The sequence below is a fragment of the Cupressus sempervirens genome, chromosome 9, assembly GCF_028749045.1.
Source record: "Cupressus sempervirens isolate cs-2001-9-10 chromosome 9, ASM2874904v1, whole genome shotgun sequence".
NCBI classification, from domain to species: domain Eukaryota; kingdom Viridiplantae; phylum Streptophyta; class Pinopsida; order Cupressales; family Cupressaceae; genus Cupressus; species Cupressus sempervirens.
This window is the reverse complement of record NC_143126.1, coordinates 299278572-299292223: the sequence shown is the minus strand read 5'-3', so window position 1 is coordinate 299292223 and position 13652 is coordinate 299278572. Positions and strand designations below refer to the sequence as shown.

Sequence of the window (13652 nt, the reverse complement as noted above, 5' to 3'; positions counted from 1 at the left end):
TTCAACCAAGAAAGAGAAGAGAAACTGCCATAAATTTACATTCTTGAGGGATTCCCCCACTCCAAAGTACATAGAAGAAGAGTACCACCCAAAAAAAAAAATAGGTGCCTTAAAGCTGCTGTCTCAGATAGCCTGATCGTTATTGATCATGTTGACTCATTAATTGCAAATTTATCTAGAATATTGTGAAGACACTACATTGTACTTCATGATCTCCATGCCAAGAGAGAGAAGCAAAACAACAACAAATCTGACAATGGTACAAGGAGAGGTAAAAGTGTCATGATGAAGAAGAACAATCAATCAATGATAAACATTAAAAATAAACCCTTTAAATAAACGCAAAATTAGATACTACTAGCTCGAAGAATACGAGCAAGAAATAAGAAGACTAAATCTCTTGTTGAAATAAAGAAAGCAAATGTGGAGGTTGTGACAGGAAGGAAATAGGTTGCCATCAGAAAACCAAGAATAACCCTGCAGCTAAAGCCAAATCAAAAATTGTATAATAAGAAAACATAATGACCAGCAACTCCAGCACTCACAAACGAGTGGGTTACAATTGCATAAAAATGCCCCCTCTAAACAGATGATATTAGAACCTTGTTGACCATTTCTGAGTTAGAGGAGTCGATTGATAGTTTGCCCCATCTGAAGAGGGCACAATCCTTGTCCAAAGATCTTACCTGAAAAGAAATTAAGGGGAAGAACGTGACACCTATGCTAAAGACATAAAGTGAATTGAGAATTTTCTATCTGCAAGAAAGGGGAACATAAAACACTATGAAAACCTTAGAAGACAAAACAAAGCTATGAATTATAGTGGGTCTAAAATGACCAAAGTATCACAATGGCCATTCAAAACAAAGGAGTTGTGTGTCGGGAAATTTCTAGAAGTGCTGAAAGATGAACAAAACATGCAAGACCCTTGCACCCTCCCTTTCCCCTAACTTGTTTCCTATGCCATTTTTCTTATATCCCATATACAATCTCTGAAAATCAAGGTGTCCATACCTTCAGTATCATTATGAACTTGCACCCTCAATATTAGCAATGAGCATAACAATAATTTATTAAACCTGCTTTGATTCTCAATAAGAAATTCATCTTGGACTACCCTAATAATGATAATACTTAAACTTTTATTAGGGTCTAAAATTTTATCTATTCAAACTTAAACTTGAGGGCTACCTGGCCTTTTGTACCAAACTCTTACTAGGATATAATTTCAACAAGAAAACCCTTATTAGGGTTTAAATTTTAAAATCAAAATTTAATATATTCACACTTAACTTAAATAGCTATAATGTCCTAGCCTTGACCCTAAAAACAAATTCAATCTTTGTTTTTGTTTTCTTCTCCTAGATATGAAAATAAACCAAAAAAAGAAAGGTGCACAGTTAAGGGAAAATAAAGAAAAACATCAGAACCATTTTCTAATAATCTTGGGAAACTGCGCAGCAATTGATGCAGATATTGATTTCTCAGGAGTTATGAAGTAGATATTGATTTCTTGGGGGTTATCGGGGGTAAATGTAATGCAACTACTGGCTAAAGATAAAGAGAATTCAGAACTTACGGTCAGACTGCTGCCTTGTATCAGCATCCTAAAAAGGCTTTATTTTTATTTTTATTTTTTTTAAAACTTAAAAATCATCTTCTAAAATGGGAACAACAGAATCAAAATGGATACCTAACCTGCCACTTTCAGCTGGCAACTTCAATAGCTCCTGGATTTCCTCCTGAGAAGGAGGCTCAACAGAATCTGGTAAAGCCTTTGCAACACCCTTGGGAACCCAACAAACTGCTGCAATCATTTTAATGTCTTGTACAAAACATATATTTGAATTAAACCCGTGATGTGGAGTTTCAGCCGGAAATATAATGACTGCAAAACAATGAAGAAGAATATAAGGAAAATAGTGAGGAGAAACAATTTGCATAGTCCGAACACACTCTCTCTACTTACAATAAAAATAATAGCAACCAGTCAATCCTTTCAATGAATGCAAATTCTATCAATCCTTAAAGCCTTTCTATGACTTGATATGGAGGACAAGGACATTTTCAAGAACCATACAAAGAGTTTAAATGGAATCTTGATGAAAACAAGAGCTCTAAGAACTTAATACTTAAAAGCTTAGTTACCGATTCGGATGCGGACCCGGAAGTGGATGCAGGATGCAGGATTTTTTTATTTTATTTTTTGGGGGGAGGGGAATGCGGATGTGGATGCATGTGTTGCGTGTGTGTGTGTGTGGAGACAGTTAGACTTTGTATATGGAAAGAAATAAAAGAAATATACAAGATTAAACTTTACGGAATATCTAATTTGATACAAGTATGTTTTGTAATAATATTATTGATAATAATATTAATAATAAATTATAATTATTACTATTATAACAGATATTATTTATTCTAAACTATTCTACCAAAAAAATCTCAACTTATCTAAAACTATCATAAAAAATGTAAATGTTAATAATTCATTTGGGTACATGGAATTTTACAATTAATTTTATGATAAATTAATTAATTATCAAATAATAAATTGATAACTACTGTTTTCCTTGGGTAGGCTTATGAATAATTACTCTAAATCTATCCAGAAAAACTGTCCGACCCTCCTCAAAGCTGACTGTCCCATTTTTTTAGTTCACACAAGTGCCTCCATTTCCTGATCTGGATGTTCCTGGTCTTCTCTCTCAATCTGCAATTTCACTGCAGATTCTTTTATCACACATGTGCCGGTATTGGCATTTCCCCTCGCAAGATTCACGTGCTCTCTATTATGCGCGTCCCTTCACATGCCAGCAGGGTTTCTTTGCAGAGAAATATCTGCTAAACTAAGTATCCTACATGCGTAAATGACCAAAAAACATGAAGATACATCTGCCCATAGATGCTCCATATAGTCAATCTCTTACAAAATGGAAGAGCGTTTTTTATGCCCAGCTTTTTATGCTCCTCAAAGCTGCCATTTTCTTCTTACTCTCAGTTGCTTGCGCATCCGAGCAGCTTCCACTCGCATCAGCTCCCAAATCTGCCTCCAGTCACTTCTGCCTCCACCTCTGCAGTCAGGAGGCTCGCATCGGTATCTAAGCTTAAAAGCTTACCCCACAAAAATGAGTATAACATCAATAAACTTGAATTACAGAGCTGTGCAAAGCACTGCATGCTAATGCCTTAGGGTTTATTTATAAATTTTCTGGGTTCTCTAATGGAGTAAAGTTTTGCCTCTTGGTTATTAAATAGAAGTAAAAAGTACATCACGGTATGTCCACAAATCACACTTAAAAAATGATGGAATCCAAAACATATTTTTTAAATTACACTTAAGTAAAAGAAAGCTATATTGTTTTTTAAATTATTTTGAAAAATAGATAACATTTTCAATCTAAAAAAGGTGTATATTATGTAATTCTTACATTTTCACTTTACTTCACTTTTGGATTACCGGTTCTAATTATCCTCCAGTTTAATCCAAACAAAAATTGAGCTGTTGCTACTCTGATATGAACAGTGGTGAGCAATAGTTTGGCAGTGGTTCAAAGGCCATAGAAATGAATTGTATTGAGCTCCCTTTAAATTTAAGAGAAAAATAAATTAAGGGATTTGTTTTGGGTTCATCCATACAAAATCAAATAAACTTACATATATAAAACTTTTCTTTAATAAATTTAAAATCAAAACAGTAATTTATCACCATTACGAGTCTCTGGATTTCATCGTGCTGTAAATTTTTTGCACCAACATTTTGAATCACACTCCGTTATCCATCCTCAGGATGAGCATAAGAGAGCATACGGAAAATGAATAAACTTCATTCACTTTCCGTAAGCTCTCTTATGCTCACCCTGAGGATCGATCACGGAGTGTGATTCGAAATGTTGGTGCAAAAAATTTATGACACAATCCTTTCCAGAGGTCTGCAACTTTCTTCAGTATCCTTATGCTCTCTTATACCCATCCTAATGATCAATCATGGAGTGTGATTTGGAATGTTGATGCAAAACATTTACAACACAATCAAATCCAAAAGCTCTTAATGGTGATTATATTGGATTGCGGAAATCTCTTCTCTTTGATAGTAATCTATGTCATCTAGTATCCATTTATGTAAATATAGGGAATGGAAGAAAGTTCTATATTGCCAAAAAAAATGCTGTCTCCAAAAAGTCTATATGCCTTTGTCCTCTCCTCAAGCTGTTTGATATTTATTTCAATTGGCATGGATGATGGTATTCAACCTCTTTTAACTAGCCAAACAGGAAGGTAGGAAGTGATATGCTAGCAATTATGGGTCCATTGTATGTTACACAAATGCAATGTAATTTTAACTGGGTTCATCTAGAACCATTCAGGGAAAATCCCTAGTCATTTTCCATCCCCTAGAGAACCCCCAAGCTCATTGAACAAAAATCTAAATGATGTTTGGAACAGACCCAAAATTGGAGCTTTTGGCTAACAAATCAATAACATAGCTTTTGGGTTCTATTGTAAATGTATTGTATTCAGCTTACCTTGTTTGATATGCAAGCTAACCCTAACCCCAAACTTATCATCTAAAATTAAAATATTGTCCTTATTCAAGTCTGATCCAATTGTCCAGGATTTGTGCTTTCATAGACCAGCTCACGTACATGGTTTTCTCTCAAATTGGATCACATGGTTACCTGATCCACCAAATCAAACTTTACAATTATCACTCTTGGACCTAACAGATTCAAAATTTGACCATTACCCCATCAACTTGCACACCAAATAGCTTAAATTAAGCAAGTAGAGTCAAGTATTCATAGACAGTCCTAAGTCACAATTTATCATTGCATAGTTGCAAAATCAAATATCATTGAATTAGAAACTCAAATAGCAAAAGCATTGGTGATAGAGCATTTACATCAGCAATCATGTCATAGGCTTTCTTTAAACATCCCTAGTTGTTCTAGCAGAGGTTGTCTATCAGCGTAGTTATTTTGTTAGTTCACTTTACTATACCTGGTTGTGTCTATTGTTGTCTCACCGCCGTTTTTAATGCTGATCTTTTGCTGTCCTATTGTGCTTAATCCTCCATTTTTCTTAATGTAAAAGGTTCTGGGCCCTTTCAAAACCCTACTTACCTATCAAAACAATCATGTCATAGTAGCATTGCATTTTATTGTGTCTTCAAATATTGTACATTTACAAACAGGCTTGAATGTTATCAAGAAATTCAATGATATTCTCCTTGCCTTACTACAAACCTTATTGTGGTTTTTAACAAACCCCTTATTCAATGATAGGCATTGAAGACAAGGGAGTGTACAAAAGAACAGATCTACGACAGAACTATATCGCATGATGAAGAAAGTATCCCAAACTAATACATTCATATAGTCTAGTCCAACACTAATTTCAATCTCAATATCAATCGTAAGTCACAAGTTCCAAATCCTACTTCAAATTCTCTATTTCTATCATCAATCAAAATATAATAGCACAACAAAAATGACTGAAATTGTACATCAATAACAATTAAACCAGCTTCATCCTGTTTATAGTTTTCCATTGCATTTTAATCTCAATAATGTTGACCTGAACTTGTGTGATATAATTTGTTAATCATCTGATTAAATTTAAAACAACACATGGATTTCATTCGAAATAGGGTTTTCCCTACATTCTGGTGCACCTATGATACATAGACAACTTAGTGTCTTCCCTAAGTATCCTTTTCATTTTCATACCTGATTTTTTCTATTTTGGTCATTTATTTGTCATATTTGAAAATTATATTATATTTATCAGACCATTTCTTGATCATTGTAACATTATATCTTGTGTCTAGCCCTAGATATCCTTAATTCAAGTTTTGTTTGCCACATGTACTCTTTTGTTTAGCCTTAGATATCCTTAATTCAATTTCTATTTTCCACATGTACTCTTGTGTGCTTTTAATTGCTAATTTTCCCTAGTTTCAAATAACGATTCAATTTGTTGATCCTAAGATCAAGTGAAACCTTAATTTAAACTCTCCCGTTCCAATGGCTTCTTTCAATGTTCTCATGAATATTTTTCCTTTAGATGTCACCAGACATCAAAGGAAAACTAATATGCTTGACAAGATACAAATCCCATAGAATGTGCAAGATTCAAAAGTGTCCACGTTGCAATCTGTACCTTATGGCTCTACGTTCATTTTGGTGTTCATCCCTATTGTTAATGTTTTTGAACCAGAATATAAGAATGCAATAATCAGAAATACAATAACAGATGACACAGTTATTATCCTGGGAGAAACTCTCCTAACCGAGGGAAACAACCAAGCCCACCAAAGAGTTCCTTTATTGTATGCTTCAAACGAATACAATTCCCTCAGGCTTATGATTGTTGACACTTAACAATCAATCAATAAGTCTAAGTCTCATACTCAGTTCAATCACACTCAGATCAAGATATTGATGCAATACAAAATATGTGAGATATTCAAGAAAAGATGAGTTGTATATGGGCATTCTCCCCTTGTTCCTCTCTCCCTATTATCACCTCCCACTTCTCTTTTTAACTGGCTGAGTTTGTTATCTTATTTTCTCCCTGTTCTCTTTCTTTAATTCTGATGATGGATCAGAGTTTGGTCCGAAGCATTGATGTAAAAAAACTTAAACAATCGAATCCAGAAGTGATATACTTAAACAATGAAGCATTTTTTTAAAATTAATTTTTTTTTCCTGAGAAAAAGAAAAAGCAAAGTAGCAAGATGACCCTTGCAAGGAAAGTTTTCATCATCTATAAAAGGACACTGATGGAGAATGAAATTAATTTCAACAAAAGTCGCCTTGCAGGTTAGCAGAAGAGAGAAGTTCTCAGCTCAAAATCGCAGCAAGGGAAGGAATAATCAGTTCAATATTGCATAAGGAAGGGAAAAACAAAGAGTTTTTCAAGATCAACTTCATTAATTACTTGCAAAATATTAATTTTTAATCCTTGTCTCAAGCTTGAAGCACTAATAATCAGTTCTAAATCACATATTTTTCTCTGATTTTTCTTGAGTTTTCCTAGAAATAGGGTAATTCTTAAGTTTTTAAAAATCAGATTTTAGCAACGCTATCTGCAAATTTCACAGAATTTTGAGTCTTACTCATTTCTTTCTTATTTTCAAAGATTATAACACTTAAATTAATTGAAATAATTATTTCAAAGTTGTCCAAATAAATTAAATATTAAAAGGATGACTTTATTTTAATTAATTCAATTAAAAGTGACTTCAATAATATAAGTATTATTAAAAGTCACTTAAATTAATAAAATGACTTTATTATACTGTCAACTTTAAATTATAACTTAAAGCTGCTTTTTGAGAGAAATGAAATTAATGTATATCTCTCAAAATAGGCAAAAGGCTATTATAAAAGACAAAAAAGGGAATTGTGAGGGCATTCTAGAGATGGTTATTTTTATTTTGAGCTTTTTCTCTATGAGCTTGAAGGTTTAGTAAAACCCTGGGATCCTAGGACGGAATCCCTAATGGTTTGGTGATTTGGACAAGAACACAAATTAGCCCCCTTGGTGGATTCACTTCAAGATTCACAGATGCATTACATTGTTCAGTTTTGTGGTCCGGTATCCCACTACAAATTATTATATCTCAACAGGGCTTTGATGATATTGGAGTAGAATCATGTGGGCATGTTGCATGTAAACTTTAGGCATGATCTAGCATTGTAAAAGCAGTATATTTGATGTAACAGCTATGTTTGTTTTATATCAGAGTCATTTTCAATACATTTGACTTTAAAATCGCTTATTTCCTTGAAATAAATGTATCATTTCCTTTGCATGTTTAGTTGGCATGTTTGCATGCTGTTATTTTGCAATGGAACGAAGCAAAACATGTCAAGAATTTAAACACAAATCAGATTTGAAACAATATCCTCGGTCAGGATATTTCAATCTTCTTCCTTAAATGTTTTTGCAGCTTTTAAATGTCACTAATTATGAGTTTCATACAGGTATTATAGCTGCACCAAGGAAAAATGAAGCTGCAATCAGGAAAGAGCAAGTTTAAAAGGTGCCACTGTTACCTACACCAAGTTGAACAATAATGAGTTCCTCCCTAGCTATCCTAAAGAAATTGAAAACAGCAAAGAAAAGAAAAGCCAAAGTAACGTTCCAAGTTCAAGGAAGAGGAAAGAGGTGGCTGAAAGTTCTCATACAAACAATAATGCAAATGAAGAAAGCAAAGAAAAGGGAATTGCATCTTGCAGTCTAGTCCTACCGATTAGCTTGCTAGTTGTCAGCCTTATCTATATTCCAAACGGCTCTTCCTCTTTGTGTCACGTGTCAGCAATAAAGAAACCAATCATTCAATAATTAGTTGTGCTTTTGTGATAGACCCTAATTAGGGTTGTACCTTGTAATCTTGGTCACTGATCTTAGACCAATCTGAACTGTTGGTTTGTTTTTGGGTGCCTATAAACCCTTCTCATTTTGTTTGTTAAGAAATATTTATAAGATACGCAGATAGGTAGATAGTTAGCTTTAGCTCTTTAGAATAGAAGACGAGTTGGAGGAGAAGACAGTGTTGTAGACTTGGGGAAATAAAAGTTGATTACAATGAAGATTTGGTGGATTCAAGTTTATTTCAACATTTTGAATGGTGTTCTTCCAATTTCTCAATTGTTAGATAAAGTGTTTTGATTTCGATAGAGAAATGTAAAGGTGTTTGTTAAATTTTTGTGGCTCATACTTTTTGCATCTTGTTGATTATAAGTTGCAGTGTAGAGTTAGCTTAAGCCCCTGTTATATGAATGCTTAACTTCAATCATTAAATGCGCATTGTTCATTATGATAAGAAAACTCTTTGCATTACCTTTAGAAGATTATACCGGTTCCTGCAAAGTTATAGTTGATCTTGGCGAAACAGAGCTTGATTATTTTGGAATTTGTCCACTCAGACTCTATTGATCAATATCATTGTCCTTAGGAGTAGGTTTAGATCCTTTTTTAATTTAGTTCATTTCAGTTGTGTTTGTTTGAAGAAGTAACACGAGATTGCAATATTCAATGAAGAAGCTCCAGCCAGCATTGCACAATAAGTGAAGAACAATTTGTGTTACCAGCATATCACAATTACCATCGAGCTTATCCAGAGTCAAAATCTGACATAAAAGAACATTGGAGTTGCTTGTATAATCTTTCGCAATCTTAGCATACCCAGGATTTTGGTTGAGAGAGGACAAGATACCTTGGTATTTTATTCTGCATTAGTGAGGTCACAAAACATTCACCAATAGGCAATATACTCTTAATTAACTATATTTGAATCCTAGTTTCAAGAGTCAAAAACCCTAACCTAGTGTTTCCCTCATCTAGATTCAAATAGTCAATTTTAGTTGAGACTGAGATAAAATGAAATGTTCAATCCCAACTGGAAACCAATTTCTGGCAATTCCTTTTCCACTTTTCATAGATTTAGGTTTCAAGAATTTTGTCAAACAGTTTTGCATTCAATTGTTGAATGAGAACATTGACATGCTAGTCTGAAATCGTAAGTTTTTGTTAGATGTTTTGTTTGTTTTATTGAGGATTTGATTTGTTTGTTGGTATTGAGCTCATAAAATAACAATGCACAGAATCTATCCTTCGTGAATGTGAGCGCCATTAATCACAAAGAGCAGATTACAAACAGATAGTTTTTCAGACCTTTAATGCAAGCTCCAATCTGATAATTATATTATGTAGTGTTCAGAATTACACAATCAGTTTGCAGCTGAAAACTGCAGCATCAGCAACTACAAATCTCAGCTATTCCTTTCTATTTCTGCCCACATCCAAACTTAAGCCAAGAGATAAGCGCTAGTATGATTATTCGCTTTCCCCGGCAAAAAGCCATGTACAGGAAACTAGAAGAGCTTCACGTATAAGTCCAAGGCACGCAGAAAATAAGCTCGTGCGGTTCTGAGTATTCTCCCCCAGTAATGCTTTCAAGGATGTCGCAGATACTCCACGACCTTCTTCCCGGCCTCACGCACCAGCAAAGCCATCAGTCGCCCCTTACAATCCACTGCAGTGATGATGGCTCCGGCTCCAGCTATGGATATGAGACCCGTGCAAGGTGAAATATTCCAAGAAGGTAACTCGATAAGCAGATCAGTCCGACCAATAATACTCCAGAATAGCTTCCGGAAAGCTTCCAATGGCACTCCATGACAATAACCTTAACCTTTGAGTAATCAAACTTTAGCAAATTCAACATGTGCATCCATTGTCACTAGCTTCCATGATAAAACGAACTTATCCCCAATAGCATGAGTTTGTGCAAAATATTGAAATGGATTTTAACATTTGAAGATGGTCCGATTTCTACTAATCACACTGTGTGAACTTAGTTGTAGCAACCATTGCATTTAAGACATCAGCAGTAACTGATATATATTCAATAGTAAACAATTCTGTCAGGGAAAAGGTCACAAAAATAACCTCAAGGAACAATAAAGAAAAACTTAAAACCACCAAATAAAAGTAAAATACAATTCGCGGTTCCAAACATCTATACAAGAAGAAACAAATAGGTTTCTAAAACTACGTATTACAGTAATATCATCTATGAAAACAGTGATATAAAATCACAGAAACAATATGTCCATTTCACAAATAACAACGAATTATTTAGAATGAAATAAAAGAAGACAGAAAATGATCCTGCACTTAAAATCACAAAAGAAAAACTCCGACTGAAACAATGGCAAGTGACTTACCTCAATGGGCAGATTGCGCGATGCTGTTAACAATGCCAGTGACAAAAAATTGCGCCGACCTCGGTAAAAATACTACAAAAGCTTTCCAACGCAGAAATCTTTATACGAGGAGAACCGATACCTACTAATCTCCCTCTGCCTATTGCATCACTCTGTTCATAGTAGACGAAGAGTGGAACTCTAAATATCAGGGTTTTAGAGCTGATGGATTTATGCAGCTTTAGAAACGAAAATAATCACTGAAGGCTGTTTCTGCCGCGTGCGCAAAATATAGACTATGAGTTAATAAAATTTGATAATTTTTTATTTAATAGATAAAAAATTAAATTCAATATTAGATTTATAATTAAGTGTTATATAGTACTTGTCTAATTTTTATATATACTTAATTTTAATGTTAAAAATAATAATTTTGTAAAATATTTAAATATTTAAATTAGATTATAACTAAAATAATTAATTTATAGAATATTAATTTATATATAAATTATTAATCTTAATTTTTATAATTTTATATAATACAACATTTATATTTATATGAATATATATAATTTATATACAAATTATTAATATTTAAAAAAAAATGTAAATATTTATATTTTTAGTATGGTCACAAATTATTTTTACACTAATTATCAATATTGAAAAATAATTTAAAGAATAAATAAAAATTATGTAAATAATTAATAGCTAGATTTATAGAAGGTTGAATTACCTATATTCATCAAATAATTAAAGAAAAAAGAATTGGTGAGCTTTTTATGCGGAGTAACTACTAGTTTCGACGTTGATTGAAGTCTTGTATCACTTCCTCTTTCCTCTACTAAGCATCCTTCCTTTATATGGAGGATGAAGATCTCTGTGTTTTCCCCTAAATATCCCCTACTACCCTCCCTGATAAAGCTTCCTTGGTTCCAAGTTATCAACAAAAGGTGGAAGAAAACCCTCTTCTACAACACAATGAGTGTCATCCTACGATCAGCTTGGTCCAATAGGAAGCACAAGCCTCCAATTATGTCAAGGCAAGAGGGGCATGACAGGTACAGGAGGAGAAGGAAGTCCCCCCACAACCTCCCTCAATTCCCCTCAATCAGCCCCTCCCAAGAAAAGTTGAAGGGATTTCGGCAATCCCACTATCTTCCTCCATTCGCCAATTTGCATATGGTGCTAACAAGATTCCTCTGATTGGAGCTTTGGAATCTAGCGGCAAATCCCTAGATTCAATAAATAAAGATCCTCTCTAAAACTCTAACACCCCTACTCATAGAGCTAAGGAATCCAAATCATTGACACATCCAAACTTGAGTGCATCATCAAGCTCCTTCAAATTATTGGCAAACTGGAATGGTATGGATCCTTCTAGGAATGGTGGAATTTTGTGTTCATGGGCCAAGTAAGTATTACTCCTTACAAATGCAACATTTTTTACATCGAATGTTATTCAATATCTCTCAAGAATTACCTTATAGAAGAAGGCAAGATTTTCTTTGAAGGATATATGCTCTAATTTTTGGATCTACCCACTAATTCAACCCCCATTCTTGCGAATTACTTAGGACCGCAAATTGGTTCAACCTGGGAACCCTCCTGATTTCACTCCACAAAAAGGAAATTATTCAAAGTATTGGGAATTGCCTTGGTTCTTTTTTGGGTTATGAAAACCCCCCATATCGTACTAAAGAATGTAAGATTCTTCTAATATCCAACCCTTGCATGAAACTCGTTAAAATGACAATTCATAATAACAATACTTCTTTCAATTTTTCTCCAATCCTATGTCATGGAGAAATCAATGAAAGCAGGGTATGGCTTTTGGAAGAATTATCTTCCCCTCGAGCAATATTTTGGTCCTTAAATTTGTAACCCCCTGCCCCTTATATCTCATCTCATACACTCTCAATCATCTATGGTCATGAAAATGTAACTGCACTTTCTCCCTCAGTTCCCGAGCCCCCTATCAGAAAGTCAATCTCACCTCCTCCCTATCCAACCCCTCGCTCATTAATTGTCTCAAATTTGAACCCAAACAAATCTACATCCTCTCCCCCCCCCCCCACCTCTCATTGATCTAGATTGTAGTGACATTGCCACTTAGTCTACTATACAACCTCAAGATCTCCCATGTGGTTATTCACTCTTAGATATGGATCTCATATCCCTTGCTCCTCTAACTCACGCCTCCATCCAATCAACCCCTCCCCTCGATAAATTAGAGCATGCTAGTAAGAAAGAAGACATGGCAATCATAAACGCTCTTAAACCAAAATGCACCAGCTTGGTGACCTAGTGGGAGAATTAACATACACTCACGAGGAAGTGCAAAAAGAATTACTTAGATGGCAAGAATTCTAGGCTCGGTTCCCCAAGATCTCATACACTACCCCCCCCCCCCCAAAAAAAAAAAAAAAAGCAACCAGGATGTCAATATCTCTTCAAAAATAACTTGGATGTGGTCTATGACATGATTGAGTTGAACCAGATGTTTAATATGGAAAATGTCCTTCTAGTCAATTCTTCCTCGAGACCAAATTTGGATGTTTGTAATCAAATTCCTCTTAATCAAACCCATGCCCTAAATCCCAGGAGTTAGCATTCCACCCTCCCAAGATACCCTTGGTTTACTAGAGAATATTGTGTGGGGTAAATCCCCCAACTATGGTAAGATTTATAGGAAAAGAGGGTGCAAATCTAAGTGTGGTTTAAGGAGAAGAGATGGTAAAGCTGGTAACCAAGCCAAAATCACCTCTATCTTCAATAATGGGAAGGGGAAGAGCCTTCCACCCTCATTATGAAGATTACATCTTAGAACATTAGGGGATGCAATGCCCCTATAAAAAAATGACTTTAAAGCATTTTCTCAAGTCTTTTGAGTCTAAATTTATCCTTCTGCAAGAATCTAAACTAGATTATGAG

The 13652-nt window shown here is 34.5% G+C and overlaps 1 protein-coding gene across 1 annotated transcript in view; it reads right to left on the bottom strand.

Annotated features, from left to right (window-relative positions):
- Positions 1-11018, bottom strand: part of LOC149538585 (uncharacterized) — a 164681-nt gene extending 153663 nt beyond the window's left edge. Inside the window, exons 1-2 of the mRNA XM_089799892.1 lie at positions 10740-11018; positions 1699-1888 (exon numbers count right to left, since the gene is read on the bottom strand). Of these exons, the coding sequence (XP_089656018.1) occupies positions 1699-1817 (119 nt within the window). The 5' untranslated portion in view covers positions 1818-1888; positions 10740-11018. The remainder of the gene's footprint in view (positions 1-1698; positions 1889-10739) is intronic.
- Positions 11019-13652: the final 2634 nt, after the last annotated feature.